Below are 17,088 nucleotides of genomic sequence, written 5' to 3' on the forward strand. Positions count from 1 at the left end.
AATGAAGAAACTGTTAGCGAAATCATACCGACATAGATAAATTACACCCACGATAGTAGTATCTTTTTTTTACAAAATCTTGAAAATCGAACACACGTACAGTTGTTCGTACAGTGTTAATTAGCCTAGCAGCGAAACGCTGAAAGTGATAGATAAATTTATCGACAATCGAATGTGGCTAACAGTTTCCTCGTTTTACCATGTACTGATTGGCGCTGTACAGACCTTGAATGGAGCTTCCAGTTGTTGCCATAGGCGACGTCACCATCGCTAAATAATTTCTTTTTAAAAATAATAGCAAGGATTAAATATAACTTTCAGAATGATTGATTTATAATTAATTGGCACTTTATGGACATTTGAACGGAGAAAATGATTCGAAATTTGTATGGCGTTCCGTGGCAAACACGGTGAGCAAATATCCACTTCTGTAAAAAAATAATATTTCAATACTTTCCTGTTAAGATTTTTTCATTTTTGAAAAATGCTGTTCGTAACAGGTGGATTTTGACTTGAATATATTTGTGACAACGTTCTGTATAAATATTTAATTTTTCCTGCTTACGGATGCACATATACTTGCGTAAGGTTAATAAACGAAATTCTAAGTTTTTAGTTTCTAAATTAAAAAAAAGCTGTAGTTTATATTTCTGATTAATTCCGTTTTCTTTTTTTGAAAAATTGGATGGTAACTTGACTTAAAAAGTGTAGGTTTTGACGATGGTTTGTGTTTAATTGTCTACGCTGGAGAAAGAAAAATGTGGGAAATCAAGAAATAATCAAGAGCATAGTATTTTTCAAATTGAAATCTATATTTCGTATAAAGCGCCATGATGACTTAGTTGTGTCGATCTGTTTCTCATTGGCACGCGTCTAGTTTGAAATCGCAGATTTCAATTCGGGATTGGCTGTAATTAATGTTTGTGGTCAGTGGTTGTGATCGTAATGTTTTCGTTGCGATCAGTTGTGGTGGTTTCGTTCACAAAAGAAATTCATTTCCCTTTCATTTACGCCTGTGGACAAATGATTACGAACAGAAAAATCGATAATCAAAGTTTACGCTGAGATCGAACATAAATAAAAAAAATGGAAGGCACGCGACTGATAGTGGAACGCGTTCTTTCATCTATTGTGTGGAATTGAATAAAGAATGGCCGGGAAGATGGCGGCGGCAGAGTTAAAACATGACAATGTTTCGTGCTACGAAACTGAGAAAAGAAATGCATCGACAGCGATGTCGCACAGAGAAATCGAATGTTACCGGTTCCGATTATTCGATTTAATTTACTACATGATTTCTGTCAGTTTTTTTTTCATCGATATAGCAACAGGTGAACAAAGAAAGAAACAATACCATGTATTTTCTCTATTGCATTTAGAAATTCTGTCTCGATCGATCTAAGACAAACATGATTGACAAAAACTTGATCATCAATAAACATAAACGGTTTATTCACGAGTCGAATGTGTCATTGATGTTAAATATATCATATATTAGATGTTATTACAGTTTTGTGAGTATTGTTTTTATACTAATCTTTCACAGTACAATAACAATTATTACTGAATGATATATGTATTGTATAATAAATATAAGCTACAATTAAATACTCTGTTATGATACGAAAGAATTTCATTCAATCAATGCCTTTTACTCTTGATACAGGTTTTAAATGCAAGTTATGAGACAAGTTGATACATTTTATGTTTATAAATATAATGCATTTAATAAGCGCATCTATAAATAACATACAAATTATTATTTAATTTTTTTTTGTAGACAGTATTGTTTTTACGGAGTATTTTTTACAAGGCCAATTCATCTGGGGATGCTTTGCCTTGAGTTTTACAATTTTACCTGCTGCTGTTATACAAATGTTTAGTTTGAGATGGTATCAGAGCGATGGCTCCATTAAAGCTATACATTGGCTGTTACATTTTCTCTTTTTAGGAGTATTACAAAGGTATTTTTTTAAAAATTCTTGTTTTTTAATTGTTTCACAATCTATTATTGTTTCCTCTAAGAGAAGGTATTTTTATTTTTAGGTATTTAATATTACTTTATGCTACAATTTATTCATTGAGGAGCAAACGATTTGTAAAGGATAAAAATTGGGTATATAGACAGGAAAGCGATATATGCATGCTACACCTGTTTGAATCGTTTATGGGGGCTGCTCCGCAATTAATATTGCAGCTATACATTATGGCAGTATTACGTCGTACACCACTGTGGACAAGTAAGGGCAATTGAAATAGTCACATTACCTACTTTTATGGTAAAAACCGTTAGTGCACAGCTTTTGGCTAAATGCAACTATTTATCACATTCATGTTTTTATCACTAGCAAAGACAAATGTCTTAAATTATCACAGAGGTAAATAAGAAAACAATTTAAAGTCGTTTTCGTAAACCTTATTAATTTCGTCGAGCAACGATCGAGGAACATTCTGCATGTATTCTTTAACTAGAGCAGTGGTTGTTACTCCTCGTGGATTTATGTTTTTCAAATCACTCTTTTCATACAAATAACTGCCTAAACCTAGTTCTTGTATCAAAAACTGTTGATCTCTGTCGAAAGTATCGAATTTCAAGATGTAATTATATTTAATTAAACAAGGCTCGCACGTGTCGATGAACGGTGCCCAATGCTCGTCAAAATATTTCTCTTCTACAATGAAATGCAGAAATTCTGTAAATGTGGGCTCTAATTTCGTTTCGTTTGGTTGTCTATATTTGTGATATCTGTGCGCAATATGACGACCAAATCTTTTATAGTAATAATCTCTTCCCTGTATATGTTCTAATTTATCTCTGTATGCAGATACAAGACGTTCAAACGGATGTCGAACGATCAGAAATTTCATTGTTTTATTCAGCTTCTGCAATAGAGAATGTATTCATTGTTTAGTATGTTTTTCTGTGCGTATGTTTCAATCTATTTTCATATTGTTTCACCACATACTTGATATGCTTTTTTCATGTCTCTGTCACGTGGGAACGCTTTTCTGACAATAGTATTAATTTGCAAAATATCTCGGCGGATCAATTCCATAGCTGTTTCCGTTAACACTCCTCCGAGTGTAGCAAAATGCTTCATCCACGTAGAACTTGCAGCTTTGTATATGGGGCACCATGATATCGCGTGCACTCTGCAAGGTATGCATTCGTGTTAATGCAGGTTTTGCGAAATTTCGTTTATATCATACTTACGTATCGATGATCATGTTGGACAATACATTGTCTATATTCGTCACTGGTCTCACGATATTTTTGCAATACGTTTCCAATTCAACTTTTCTGTTGTTCAATTGAAGTCTTATGTTCTCCATTTCTTTCGTTGTCAAAGTGGTTGTAGGAGTTTTATTTCTGACGGGATCATAATGTTTGTAATATTTACTGTCAATGTAATTCACAAACTTCAAATGTTTACTTGTTTGTAAACAGGAGTTGTGCAAGAAATTCAGTAAGAATATCAATGACACAAATATTATAGCTACTATTGTAATCAGTTTCACTAATGTAAGCTGCCTCTGTAACAAAATATATATATTTTTTTCATTTCCATTCAGAAACAATCAACTAAAAGGATACTCACATGTAGTCCTAAGAACATATTACTAAATATATGTAGACACTTCACTTTTAAAAAACATGGACGTATGTTCGTTTGGCTTTCGAGTTCCGTCACTTTTGCTATTGGCATTTTGTATTCTGTTGTATATAAAAAAAATTCTCTAAAATAATAATACTGTCGTCAGAAAGATGCTGTAGCTCACAGAGTTTGGAAGAGAACTGTAGCTCCGAGTTTGCATATTTTTATTTCCTGCGACGGCCCGCCCCCACAGATAACAGTGGCAGGAAAAAGATATTCTGGACAGGTTCTATCTTTTCATGGAAGACTCTTCTCGATCCACGGTCGAACCGTACAACTACTGGTTAACTATTCCATTAGGGAAGCCCATACCATGATGGCTTTAAAAATACTACTCTCTTCCTCGAGCAAAGCGTGGGAGCGTTCAAAGTGCTAAAAATAAAATGACTACCACTGTCTCTGCTTCACGAAAAAGAACCATGAGCAAACAGTATTTATGTTTAAACGAACATTCCAACAGGTTTGTCGGCTATAGTATCCTTTTGTTCGCTGAGCTGGGCGATAGGCACCTATACGAAGGCGATGCACAAAATAAATCCTGATCACGAGGCGACATGGGTGGCATTGGCCCTTCAGAGTCTCTGGCGGGCGGGTATGCTGATCTCCAGAATAGCCGTTTTAGTCTTAACGGCGCTTTGTCTAAGGGAATGGTTCTTGTTGTTCCTGGGTAAGTATGTCAGCAGGCTTGTACCAGCAGATAAAGAATGCTGACTAGAAATAGATTTATGTGTTCGACGGCGGCGTGCCTCATAATTCCCTCTGTTCGCAGGACTCCATTGGCTATTTATGACCGTTTGGGTGATTCTACAGAACACAGACTTCTGTCCGACGATGTGGGAGGAGCGTATTTATAATTGTATCATAGGGCTAATTTATTGTTTCGATTTCTTTAATCTGCGGGTTGGCCGATCTCGGTACAGAATGCTTATCTTTTACTTCGTCGTGACAGTGGAGAACACAGTATTCCTGGTGGTCTATGTGTTCTGTTACAAGAACACAATCAGGACCGAGGAGATCGCGACAGTGACCAGCCTGGTGGCCGGAGGGATGATGATCGGTCTGTCGAGTATGCTACTCTATTACGGTAAATATCATCCCTCCAAAGTGATGATCGGGGGCGGGTCGATGGCCGCCGACGACAAGCGGACCGAGACAGCGATCAAGACGACGGGCACGCCTCGATCGTTCAAACAGTATTACGCGAACTCTCCGTGTTCCGTCGGTCATTCTCAAGGGACTGCGTCCGAGGAGGTCACCACGGATAAGCAATCGTTGCTAACGAACATCGTGCAGAGCTCGGACTGCGCGGAGACCGGCGTTATCAACCAGAGCTGCAAGATCGCCAGCGAATCGAAGACTGCTGCCGTTCGCGTCGTCTCTGAATGTGAGTCGGCGCACAACGATGCACCCCTGAAGGACGAGAGTGGCGGGGGTGGAACTGGGGTTGAATCAAAGGGGTCGTTCCTCCCAGACACCGCAGCCCGAGAATTTGAGATGCAAAACGACTGCAACGATGCGGCTGAGAAAAAGAACGCTCACCGGCAAAAGCGTAGAGGCATCTGCCTGCCGACCAGCCACGGCTTCGACATAGAGACCGTTTCCACCAAGGCACCGCCGTCGTCGTGTCTGTCGGGACCGTCGCGAAAAAGACAGGGAATTTGCTTTTCGACCCAGTTGATTCTCGAGATGGAGAACGATGAGAACGATAAACTTGCAGATAAGAAATTGCAAAATATGAGCGGGGCTCGTGACGACCTGCTGGAGGACAGGTCTGTTGGTGAAACTCGTAACGGAACGGATGAGAAGGAAGACCATGATAGCGTGAACAACGTCAAGATATCCAGCAGGGACCGGCTGAAAACCCCGCCGATTTTCGACGATGCTCGTGAGAAGATCTTAGAGACCGAGAAGCTGACGAAGGAGCAGAGGGAGGAAACCATGAGCTGCGTCACCTCCATACACGACTATGAAAATGTCTGTCCGTTAGGAGTAGCTAGACCTCCCTGGTGCATTCGTAGTTGGAAGGGGTACACGGACATAGAGACTTATATTCATGACGATAGTGTGGTCAGGGATAGACGGAGGGATACTTTAACCAGCACTACCACGGGTACGACGTATAGCTCCGAGTTCTCTGATATAACTTGCGTCAGCTCAATACTCAGGGGGATTTTGAAACAGGATGACTACCTCGACACGTTAGCTTACGACCTAATCGATCCCAGGGAGTTAAGAGCAGTTCATAATGAGGACGCATCCTCTTCGAAGAGGCCCTCCGAAGCGGAGGAGCAAAATGCCACCGTCTATATCGCGAAACCCGTGGTGATTGACGAGAAGGGCGGAATGTTTGCTCTAGACACCATTTTGGAAGAGCACGACGAGGAGAAATTAGAATACGGTAGACCAGCTCGCGACTCTGTTAGCACTCTGGTGAGCACGATCGATCAAATCAGAAGGTACACAGCGGACAATTCACCAAGGCATGTCTACCATACGACGGGGTCCCAATGGGAGGACTTCGATCCGAAAAATTTGATCAAGAAAGCGCAACTGACCAGAGCGTTGTTCAAAAATGATCCTGCTACCTGCAGCAGGAATTATCTGAACAGACTGGATGAGCCGGATTCGATCGTCAGAGGCAGATGCGAGATAGACGCTATCAGGGACTTGGTCAAATATTGCGCGATCGAGTCAATTAGGAAGACACCGCTGATAGACGCTATACTGTCGGACTCGCCTATTCTGGGCGGCAAAGCAAAGCAACTGCAAAAGCAGCAGGACACGTATCGGGATAACGAGACTGATTCAAAGGATAATGATCTGTACGTCGAGATGAGTCCTCTAGTTCCTATCGTTCAGGATGTCCAAGTCATACAGAAGAATTTCTCCGGCAGCCCCGAGTCTACGAAGACCTGCAACGCTGTTAACGTCCCGCCAAACATGTGCATGGAATCTACGGATCTGAATTTCGGAGAGATGGACAAGACAGAATCCCCTGAGAAGCGCAGGAAACCGATGAACTATCCGAAACGGAAGTTCTCGTTGTTGAAAGAGAAGTTCGAGGCTAAGTCGCAGCTAGTCTACGTCGTTACGCCGAACAACGCCATCAAACTGGGACAGCCCGCAGTTTCCACTGAGTTGGATACATCGAAGAAGATCGCGTCGACTGTCTCGAGGAAAAGCGCGGATCTCTCCGCGAGGCACGACAAAGAGAACTTAGCTCCTGCAGCACCGTTGAACGTCGTGCACCCGAATAATCCTCCTATCGACCGATGCCCCGCGAATCGTGAGAAGACTGACTCGATTTACGAAAACGACAAGTCTCGAGATACTGATCTGAATCTAAAACAAAGGAGGCACATATTTTTGGAGCAAGTCCTGTCGCCTCCCAAACTGCTCACGTGGAACAAAAGAAGGTCCCTTGTCGGTTCTGCTGTGAAAAAGTGCTAGGGCTGCTGGCACCGCCCTTCCGAATTGCTCCCAAAGGCCACATTTATGAGCAAACGACGACAGTGAAAGATCAGACTGTCCATCTTAAACAAAGACTTATCTTTCTTTCACTGTTGTTATTTAGCTGGTGGAGCATACGGTGCACTCTTAAGAATCTATGGTACGAGCTTCCTCGCAAGAGTGATATTTAGATTTATTTTTTTACTGGATCGATGTCTTCCTGTTGTCTGGTCGAATGCCTTGCTTTGTTCGCCTCAGAAACGAGCTGTATTGTGTACTGTATCCATTTTTATTAAGTATGTAAATCGATTACATCGTTGCCAAGTACGATATTACATTATACAATATTAAAGATCTGTAATAATTATACATATGAAAATTATTTTTATATACAACAATGTTATGTATAATAAAAGACCTTTTTTACATAATAATATATGTATATGTATGTATATGTATATATATACATATATTTTTGTACAGGGTGAGTCACTAAAAATTAGAATCTGAAATTTCTCTGTTGCTTTCAATGGAACCGAAAAGGATTCGGGTCAAAGAAAACAATTTACTTTGAGAACATGTGCTGCTTTGAACCGAATACTTCACTCATTGAAAATCTTTCCTGTACCGTGAAAAACAACAGAGAGATTTTAGCGTAACGCGAAACTCACCATGTATATGTATATATTTTTTTCTTTTTTAAATGGCACTGGAAAACATTGCATGTTATTGCGATGTAGAAGGAAACTACAACAAGTAGATTGGAACGTATGTGGTACACATCGAGATTCAAAAGATTTTCTAAAAACAGCGCAGTTGCAATAATAATAATAATAACGATTATTATTATTATAAGAAAAATAATCCTATCTTTTAGTACGAAGTGGCGTACACCGCATGTCCGCTTGTCTACGTGTCTAATTTATGCATACGTTACCGTACATTTTATCAGTGCAATCTTTACTGTACTATTTAACATACAATTCATTACTTTTACCATACACTTAATACTTACTTCGTGTTTCTACGCTCGCGTATTCAATCATATTTCTCATTAAAGTGATTGCATCATGCAACATTACGTTCATCGAAGCGAAGATAAAATAAATAAGGGAACTAGCGAAGATGAAAATAAACTAAAAATATACCGTCAGTCTTTTCAGTTGAAAGTGAATTACATATGTAGACATTCCCCGTCACGTTCGTCTGATATGTGATACAATGATCGACAGTCAAATAAGTTCCGTTCAAATAACCAGACACGCGTTATTCACGTACATTGTCTTTTTGAACACAATAGTATTGCACAAATAACTTATGAATACATTCGCGGTTTTATCCTGGTTAAAACTAACAGCGAATCATCTACACATAGAAAACGTGGAAAATCGTTGGCATTTGAAACGCATCCTGATCGCGTGTATATCCATCACGGAACACGACCTCGTTTACTATGTTCAAATTAAGGTGCTCTGACCGGCACCTGCGTTTTTGTCGTACTTCTTTATCCACTTAATGTGACAAATCAATGGCAGGCTGCGCAAGTTATTGCATATCCGAGTACCGAGTGAAATTTTCCGCAACTCTTGAGCAACTTGATGTAGCGACTTGCCTTTTGTTTCCGGGATGAATAGGAAAACATAGACTATGGTGATCAAACACATGAAACTATAAAACAGATACGATCCGGCCAATGTCAGCGATTCTGAAATATAATTGTGTATGTAAGTACATTGATCGAAGCAATTTCCATAAGAGAATAAAGCACTCACCGATCAAAGCGATAACAGATTCCGTGGAAATAATGTGCGTCACCCATATGATGATAGTGAGAAGACTGATGCATTTTCCGCGGATCGCTGCAGGGAAGACTTCCGTAATATTCAGCAATGGTACTGGCCCGAGCCCTAAAGCATAGGCAGCTTCATACACGAGCAATGTTATCACCGCCAGGATACGCAGGCCACCGGTGAGACCTTCCGAAACGATAATATTCTGCGTCTGCGAAACAAAAACATGTCAGCGACAAGAAGTCATTTTATACTTTTTTCCTTGGGGTATATACCTCACAGGAAGATTTCACTTGAGTCCATGTCTCTGGGCTAGGGGCAACCATGGCTAATGGTGTCGGCAATAATGGAAATGGTGGCGGTGATCCGACTGGTATAGCGTTCTGAACCTTGATCTCTTCGTTGCGGTAGTTCTTGCAGTAAGGAGTTACTATGTCCAAATTCTCATCACTTCTGTCTATTGTAGCCAGCAGTGATAACAAAGATATCGTTGTCATACAGATTGTTGCTGAGGTGATAAGCGCGGTCCTTCGTCCACATCTCTCCACTATGACCAACGAGAGAACCGTGCTGAACACTTTCACTACGCCAAGAGATATTAAAGCCGTAATCTCGGCAACATCTGTAACAAATAATTTAGAAACGTAACACCGATAGTAAAACGAGGTAAACGGAGCATCTGGACTTACTTGAACAAATGCCCAGCAATGCGAACAGTCGTGGTGCATAATATAATACCTGTCGTTTGCCAGTACCCTGATGAAGTATCAATAGAAAAACCATGATTGTAAAAGTTTCAAGAATCGTATGCCAGGCATTTTTCGACGGTGTCTTAGAGACGTTCGTCATACGTTTATAGAGTAAAAATGGTGGAGATCGTTGAAGAAATATAATGGTAATGATACAAGCAGCCAATGAGGGAACAGCAGTTATGCCGATAGAAAATCGCCATTGATAGTCTATGTTCTTCACGGCAGCAGCGATGACGGAAACCAAAAATCCGGTGGCAGTGCCTAATTGGTACAGCATCACGTTGTATCCGCGTTTATTCGAGTCGGACACCTCTGCCATGTAAATGCAGTGCGCCACGGTTGAGACAGATCCAGAATATCCACAAATTATTCGCGCAACGAGAAGTAGAATGTAATGGTTTGCCAATGCCGACAGCGTTGCGCCGAAAGTTAAAAAAACCAGCGTCAGTATCATTGTCCAACGACGGCCAAATGAGTCGATTAGAAATCCTGCAATAAAACATGCAGTTAAGTTTGATCTGAAATTTCTATTACAGTACCAGCATTAATTCCTGCACATTTTTGTTCCATCCTAAGCAAGTGTTTAAGAAATGTATCTATAGTAATTTCTATTCATATCCTTAACTCCTTAGCAAGCTGCAGCCAGAAACTATGCAGAAATTAAAGCTAGTACTGGATACAGAAAAATAATTGCTATGTTTAATTCATTATAATATAGCTTTGTTGTGAAGCTCACCACCAGTCAATCCACCAAGAAGAGCTCCAATAAACCAGATACTAATGACAAAATCTTTCTCAAAGCAATTCAAATTGAATTCATGTTTGATCATAGGAGCTATAGGTTTTGGTACCCCCATGTCGCAGCCGAAGGCAATACCTGCCAGGACTGCCACCATAGATACAAACACATTCTGATTTCCTGATGTCAATGGTGTTAAGTTATCTGTTTGCTTTGGAATTGGTTTCCTCAAATTCTTTGGAGGTAGGCATTGGTATTCCTCATTTGGTGCTTTTGTTATACATGTTTCCGTAGTTTTGTTAGAGTTGTTTAATAGTATCGCCGTATCCTCTTCGTCCGACATTGTATTTTTATGCGATAATATATTCAATGGGGTCGTATTAAACCATTTATTCTGAAGACCTGCGAATTGAAATAGTTTTATACATCGATAAATTTTATCGTCTTTTTAAACATCATTTCGGGTGTATAGTTTAGACACATACTTGAATAAGAATGCTACTATTTTTGACACTACATGCTGGTGTTTCTATCGCAAGTTTATTTCGGACATTGTACGAGCGTCAGAGTCTTGTAGAAGGCAAGAGGTAACAATAATATTGACAAAAGACTGCAGTATTTTCGTATGTACTTACGTGACCAACACGTACAGCGGATAGACAATCTATGACACGATACTTGTTAATCGCTAAGATCACAACAGTTGTTGGTCCTCTTTCTTTCATTCATTGACAACTTGTCGGTACAGACTTGAAGAACACATAAATTGACAGTTCTCGCGAGCGTTCAGATTCTTAGCGCCATCTTGCAAATTAGTGGAAGGAGGAGAGCGCATGTGTGCGCAAAATCGAGGCACTGCCTTATTTTGCTCGCAGAGTTTGTCGAGTTTGTTAGAAATTAAAGGGCCTTGTCTGAATCTCCGATGACCAAGAATCCAGCTTTTACATCACAAATAATGCTGTCATCTTATTCTCTTTTTCATTGACATTCTGGATGAAAATTTACGAAGATGCTATATGCAAGAAATTGAAAAGGATAGGAAGAGCGCTGATGTTTGAACTGTAATATATCTATTATTTATTATCATAATTATATTCAATAGACACTCCATCTATCATAAAGCATATCTTTTCAACTCTGATATGAACCTACAAGAATTAAAAAATCTGAACGAATTTATTGTTGAAAATTGTAGTAGTATTACTAATAGGCGATAGTAGTGCCACTTGTGGCAAAACCTGAAAGCTGCTTTAAGGGTTCGAACAACGCCAATTAGTAAGTGGCAAAATGGTCAAACTACTAGCTAAATCCAATTGTTGGTAATTTCGTCTACCAGTTTCAATTTTTTGCCGCTGGTCTAATTGGCGCTGAACGAACACGTGAACGGAGCTTCGTGATTCTGCCACAAGAGGCGTCACTAAATTAGTATCTTGATTGATGTAAGGCTTTGTTTTCATTTTGTTGGAATCTCGTGGATATATTAGACTCGAAGAAGAAACAATGTTATATAAGTTATCTGTTACTTTATTGTTAAACTTAAAGAGTACATTGTACACAGGACATGCTGAATCTATCCGAACTTGAACTTCAGCACTCGTATTCAAACTTGACTCACACTATTCGACTAACCAAAACATATCGGATCCAACTTGTGCAATTGAATACTCGGATTTGAACTGGGTTTGTATAACAATACCTACGCAACTTTGTTATTGGAACACAGTCGAAATTAACACTGTGGCAAACTGGCATGTGCTGCACCTTCTGTATCACGTTCGAGGTGTCGCCACGGACAAGGTATACCGTGTCTGTCGCGTTGCAACTTATATGATACAACAAAACGGTTTTTCATACTGTTTCATCTAAGAACCGCTAGAGTTCGTTGGCTGGGTCCTTTTCGCGTGACTCCGCCCTTGTAGTGCACCGCGCGCGCCGTAATTCTCAACACGGCGGAGGCGGAACGGAGTTTAGTCGGGTATCGGGCTCGGGTCGTTCGGGTTATTCGTCGGGTTTGTCTCTGTCCTTTTTCGTGGTTACGGGTTGGCACGCTCGGACGTCGCCGTGCCACGGCGGTCCATCAATGAATAATCGGACCGTTTCCCGCATACTGAGAACCACTGACGTCCCGTATAATTCATGCCAAGGCGGAGACGAGCGCTCCGTAGGTGTGTGATGTGGTTCAATTCGGATACTTCCTCGAACGTTGCTCGGGGATATTCGGGGATTGTACGCGGAATATCTGCCGGGAATAATGGTGCTAACAGCTCGTTGAAAGCACGGGTGACGCGAACACGATCGTAACGACGGGAGGTGGTGCCGGTGAACGAGTCAGTGTTGTTCGGTGATCAATGAACTCTGCGTTGCTGTATGTTTGGGGCGTGCTGCCACTGTTACCTATTAAGCCGGCAGACGTGCGTATCCAAGAATGTATACACGTAAGTACCACGGATTGTATCCCATCGTATCGCGATATTGTTCGCGTTCGCGATTCCCGTCGTTTTCATCGAACATCCACAGCCCCGCCTTGTTCGGCCCGATCTTGCTCTCTCTCGCTTCGACCTTCTCGTACGTGTATATCGCGACGTACGACATCGCACGTCTCCAAGGTGTCATTATTTCACGGAAACGGCACCACGGTCCATGGTTCCATTTATTTTCTTAGCCGTTCGCCCGTATTAGAAAGTTCGGCGAAGCAGCAGCAGCAGAGCTAACGAGGCGGACGGTTAACGGTACACCGCCGTGTGTGCACCCGGGATCTTGAGATCGTTCATTGATCGACAAATCAACACTTCGAGCCGTTTCGACCGCAGCCAATCTCTCTATGTACCCCATTAACGCTATTCGATCAGCAGTGTAATCGGTGTAATAGCGGCTCGACGCAGCACTGCGACGGCTATCCTCGCTTACAGCTATACGCTCGGTGGACCGAGCGGATCGGTATATGTATAGTAACGTAACTTCCAACTGCAACATTACCGAACGATGTAAACAAATGCGTGCGATAGTGCTCCCTATTTTGTCCCCCTCAACGCACTGTCCGCGATAAATTCGTTCGATTAATTGTCGTTTACGTAATCCTTGCCATTGACTTAGTTGCCGTATCCGACGGCTCGTTTCTCCTCTCAGCTTATTATCCTTGGCGATTTTTTTCTTTGCGCGACGGAAGAAGAGCAATTCCGTGTGCAATGTGTCGCGCGGTACTGCGTAGATGCGTGTTATAACGCGTTTACGTCTTTCTCTTTTATTTATGTTTTAAGTTTTTCCTTCGAAATTCAGTCGTCGGAAAATTATTACGCGTTTCGTCGCGCAATTTCGGGGACTAGTTAAACGGATTTTTAAATACGGCGAGTTTTCTGGCGGGGATGCTGTGCGAGGGCACCAGGTTCAAGAGTAGTTAGATATTAAAATGAACGTGACAAAGTGGGACACAGGTCGTTAATGAGATAATTTTTTAAGACCGCTCCTCGGGACGGTTTTTTTTTTGTTTCTCACCCGTGTCCGCGGACAATTTGAAAAACTTCACCTGTTAACCGGACGATTTTTCGACCACGATTGCAACGAAATAAATGCGACGAACTTTTTACCATAGTAAGCGTAATTATGATATCGTTTATGGTTCTATAGCTATCATGACGTAATTAAATACTTGGCCGGTAATTGTATATTTAATGAAACCTTTGAATTATTAGCCGCATTCCAATTAATTTTCGCATATATCCTGTGTTCTGTTGCAGATGACTACGTAATAGGAAATTCTACACAAAATTTTCACTAGGAAAATAACGATAAGCGGTCATTCTACGGTTGAAGTTAGATGACTAAAAATGAATGATATAGAAAGTATAAGCATGAAGGGCAGCGGAGGTTCCAAGATGCCTCATAGTCATTCGACTCCAGCGGGTGTGGATGGGGGTAGTAGAACTCCTCCCACGACACCCAGAAAAGCTGGAAAAATGCTTGCTGTTCGTGTACAAATGTTGGATGATACAATTACCATGTTTCAAGTTCAGGTAACACCTCTTACGCATCACATTTCAGTAGAGTTTAGAATTATCAACGCTTTGTAGTTCTGTGACCGTTTAAAATGTCCTTAAACCCTTGTTAATACCGAACAAGTGCCTTAATGCATCGGCTTAATGCTATAATGGCTAGTCGTTGACTGTACCTACACAATGGCGTGCTTTAATAGGCACAGATGAATATAACACATAGAGTTTTACTTTAAATCAATGTATGAACGATATAGAATTTCTCAGACTATCAGTGTTTACTATAATAGCTCCTCTTTTGTTGGAAGATTGAAGATATGTCTGTGCCAGCTTTATCAAATTTGTTGGGTAGACATGGAATCATTCCAAATAGTGTATCAGGGTCATTTAGCAAATAGAGGTCAAGGGTCATTGTCCACACAATCCCTTGAATACTATTCACGTTATTGCAAACGTTCCAGCTGAATTTTAAAATCTCTTGAAACCATTGAAAATTATTAATTAACATAAACATAACAGAATTTATATATGCATTACTTTATGCATTGTTTAACTTATTATCATGCGACGCGTCTGATTTGCACGGCGGAGCCGTTTGCTGTGTAATATACATGAGTATAACACTTTTAAATGAACTATTGGAGCACATAATTGGTTCTACTATATTGCACAAGGTGCACATATTGACGTATTGATTATTCATAAGACTTTACTTACAGCATCTGAAACATATTCTCCCCAGCCTTATGCAGCACTTTAACACATAAATGAACGTACACGGAAAAAGATGCGATTAACGCAGATGACGCCCACGAATAATTTGAGCGTCGCATCACTCCTTTTTTTTATCGATACGAATATTTTTTTAATTTTAGGCAAAAGCACTAGGCAGGGTATTGTTCGATCAAGTCTGCAAACAATTGAATCTTCTGGAGGCTGACTATTTCGGACTCGAGTATCAAGAACCTAATGGGACTAAAGTAAGCTCTCAATGAACATACAACAGTATAATCCAATTTGTCTCATGAAACTAATAAACACGTTTTAATTGTAGTACTGGTTGGATCTTGAGAAGCCCGTTTGCAGACAAGTTGGTCTGTCGTTGATAGATCCTCTTTTGAAATTTTGCGTGAAATTTTATACGCCGGACCCGGCGCAGCTGGAGGAGGAGTTCACAAGATATTTATTTTGCCTTCAAATCAAGCGAGACTTGGCCCAAGGTCTGCTACAATGCAACGACAACACGGCAGCCTTGATGGCCAGCTATATTGTTCAGGGTGAGCTGAACGCGACATTCGTTCATTGAGGAAACAGCTCTTAATCGATCGTTTATATTTCAGCGGAATGCGGAGATTACGTAATAGAAGATTACCCGGATCACACATACCTATCGACATACAAATTTGTACCTCATCAGGATCAAGAACTGGAGCGTCGCATCATGGAGAACCACAAGAAACACGCGTAAGGATGCATACCGTTTCATTTCGTTCGGCTAGGTGAGTCTGTTACGGATCGAGTTCATTGAAACCTTGTATTGTTCGAATAGAGGCCAATCGCCGGCGGAAGCTGACCTGAATCTCTTAGAGACAGCTCGCCGTTGCGAGCTGTACGGAATGAAAATGCATCCGGCAAAGGTGAGTAATCGTCGACTCTCCTAATCTCTAACAATTTCAAACCTACATCATTATCTTATTCAAGGACCATGAGGGCGTGCCCCTGAATTTGGCGGTGGCACATATGGGCATCGTAGTCTACCAGCACTTCTCGAAAATTAACACATTCAGCTGGGCGAAGATCCGCAAGATCAGCTTCAAAAGGAAGCGGTTTTTAATCAAACTCCACCCTGAAGGATACGTAAGTCCATCGCGGTCTCTCGAATACTGCGTCCAAAAAGTTGTATGGAAGAAGATCTTTTGTATGCAGCGTAGAATTGAATGAGATTTGATCGGTCATTCTCGATTGCAGGGTTACTACAAAGACACGGTCGAATTCTTCTTCGAGGGTCGCAACGAGTGCAAGAACTTCTGGAAGAAATGCGTGGAGAACCACGGGTTCTTCCGTTGTTCCGTGGTGAAGCGAGTCGTGCGGCAAAAGACACGAGTGCTCAGCCGTGGTTCCTCGTTTAGGTATAATTTCTTGCAACGTCCACTGTCTAGGACTGATCAATCAACGCTAGAACCACTGTACATGACAGTTCTCTCGCGTTAGGGGTGCTTCTAGCGTTGGATCATGGTAGTTGAGTTGGTACGGATTGAATGGACGAATTTCATTTTGGTTACCAGGTATAGCGGCAAAACCCAGAAGCAGATCGTCGAGTTCGTGCGCGACAATTACGTGAAGAGGCAAACGTTTCAGAGGTGAGTAGCAGCGGCGCACGATGGGATATGCAGCGTGTCGACACGAGGACCGAACGAGCCTCTTGGGCATATCATACCATAGTAATGCGTAGAGCGTTAGTGCATGCGTACCGTTAATGTACTGTCCCCTCCCCCCCTTTTATAACGCTGGTGTTCATATCTCGTTCGGATACGTGTACACGTAGCATCTTTTTCTCTGGTTCAACGAGCGCAGCACATCGAGAATCCTCTTTGCGTGGTTAAGATGGGAGGTGGCACGGTCTTGCTTTAGCCGGGACATTGGTATTTTTTATTTCGTCGTTGCTCCAACGTATTTCCGTAGTGTCAAGCGTGTCTTTATTTTTTCATTTTC

At 41.2% G+C, this 17,088-nt stretch overlaps 4 protein-coding genes across 7 annotated transcripts in view; 2 read left to right on the forward strand and 2 right to left on the reverse strand.

Annotated features, from left to right (window-relative positions):
• The first annotated feature begins 918 nt into the window (after positions 1-918).
• On the forward strand, positions 919-7,516 carry LOC144474708 (uncharacterized). The gene is made up of 5 exons (XM_078189863.1): positions 919-1,331; positions 1,781-1,964; positions 2,047-2,240; positions 4,117-4,323; positions 4,426-7,516. Exons 1-5 carry the CDS (start codon positions 1,151-1,153, stop codon positions 7,104-7,106), a joined length of 3,447 nt encoding a protein of 1,148 aa, XP_078045989.1. The 5' UTR covers positions 919-1,150; the 3' UTR covers positions 7,107-7,516.
• Positions 1,656-4,197, reverse strand: LOC144474713 (carbohydrate sulfotransferase 11). The gene is made up of 4 exons (XM_078189869.1): positions 3,600-4,197; positions 3,215-3,534; positions 2,967-3,153; positions 1,656-2,883 (listed from the first exon to the last, which is right to left on the reverse strand). The coding sequence occupies exons 1-4, from the start codon at positions 3,705-3,707 to the stop codon at positions 2,371-2,373; spliced, it is 1,128 nt and encodes a 375-aa protein (XP_078045995.1). The 5' UTR covers positions 3,708-4,197; the 3' UTR covers positions 1,656-2,370.
• LOC144474711 (solute carrier family 2, facilitated glucose transporter member 10) lies at positions 7,442-11,183 on the reverse strand. Its single transcript, XM_078189867.1, has 6 exons — positions 11,023-11,183; positions 10,385-10,789; positions 9,586-10,137; positions 9,172-9,518; positions 8,879-9,107; positions 7,442-8,811 (listed from the first exon to the last, which is right to left on the reverse strand). Exons 2-6 carry the CDS (start codon positions 10,728-10,730, stop codon positions 8,564-8,566), a joined length of 1,722 nt encoding a protein of 573 aa, XP_078045993.1. The 5' UTR covers positions 10,731-10,789; positions 11,023-11,183; the 3' UTR covers positions 7,442-8,563.
• A 748-nt stretch (positions 11,184-11,931) lies between these two features.
• Positions 11,932-17,088, forward strand: part of LOC144475295 (FERM, ARHGEF and pleckstrin domain-containing protein 1) — a 35,965-nt gene continuing 30,808 nt past the window's right edge. For 2 of the 4 annotated variants that reach the window (XM_078191048.1, XM_078191050.1), the window contains exons 1-9: positions 12,322-12,822; positions 14,122-14,397; positions 15,252-15,356; positions 15,431-15,653; positions 15,717-15,840; positions 15,926-16,013; positions 16,078-16,233; positions 16,345-16,505; positions 16,662-16,736. In XM_078191048.1, the coding sequence (XP_078047174.1) occupies positions 14,212-14,397; positions 15,252-15,356; positions 15,431-15,653; positions 15,717-15,840; positions 15,926-16,013; positions 16,078-16,233; positions 16,345-16,505; positions 16,662-16,736 (1,118 nt within the window). In that variant the 5' untranslated portion in view covers positions 12,322-12,822; positions 14,122-14,211. Of the gene's footprint in view, positions 12,068-12,298; positions 12,823-14,121; positions 14,398-15,251; positions 15,357-15,430; positions 15,654-15,716; positions 15,841-15,925; positions 16,014-16,077; positions 16,234-16,344; positions 16,506-16,661; positions 16,737-17,088 lie in introns of those variants that run through there. The other 2 variants (XM_078191049.1, XM_078191051.1) reach the window with 2 other exon arrangements.

The sequence above is a fragment of the Augochlora pura genome, chromosome 9 (assembly GCF_028453695.1).
Source record: "Augochlora pura isolate Apur16 chromosome 9, APUR_v2.2.1, whole genome shotgun sequence".
NCBI classification, from domain to species: domain Eukaryota; kingdom Metazoa; phylum Arthropoda; class Insecta; order Hymenoptera; family Halictidae; genus Augochlora; species Augochlora pura.

What these genes read in the sequence shown, in the direction of transcription:
- LOC144474708 (XM_078189863.1), top strand. Translation starts at nt 1,151, where the DNA reads ATGGCCGGGAAGATGGCGGCGGCAGAGTTAAAACATGACAATGTTTCG. An exon ending in TTTTTAGGAGTATTACAAAG is followed by an intron (nt 1,965 to 2,046) that starts GTATTTTTTTAA and finishes TTTTATTTTTAG; the next exon opens with GTATTTAATATTACTTTATG. An exon ending in ATGGTTCTTGTTGTTCCTGG is followed by an intron (nt 4,324 to 4,425) that starts GTAAGTATGTCA and finishes CTCTGTTCGCAG; the next exon opens with GACTCCATTGGCTATTTATG.
- LOC144474713 (XM_078189869.1), bottom strand. Translation starts at nt 3,707, where the DNA reads ATGCCAATAGCAAAAGTGACGGAACTCGAAAGCCAAACGAACATACGT. An exon ending in TCCAACATGATCATCGATAC is followed by an intron (nt 3,154 to 3,214) that starts GTAAGTATGATA and finishes CATACCTTGCAG; the next exon opens with AGTGCACGCGATATCATGGT. An exon ending in ACATGAAAAAAGCATATCAA is followed by an intron (nt 2,884 to 2,966) that starts GTATGTGGTGAA and finishes TCTCTATTGCAG; the next exon opens with AAGCTGAATAAAACAATGAA.
- LOC144474711 (XM_078189867.1), bottom strand. Translation starts at nt 10,730, where the DNA reads ATGTCGGACGAAGAGGATACGGCGATACTATTAAACAACTCTAACAAA. An exon ending in ATTGCTGGGCATTTGTTCAA is followed by an intron (nt 9,519 to 9,585) that starts GTAAGTCCAGAT and finishes TATTTGTTACAG; the next exon opens with ATGTTGCCGAGATTACGGCT. An exon ending in ATCTGTTATCGCTTTGATCG is followed by an intron (nt 8,812 to 8,878) that starts GTGAGTGCTTTA and finishes ATTATATTTCAG; the next exon opens with AATCGCTGACATTGGCCGGA.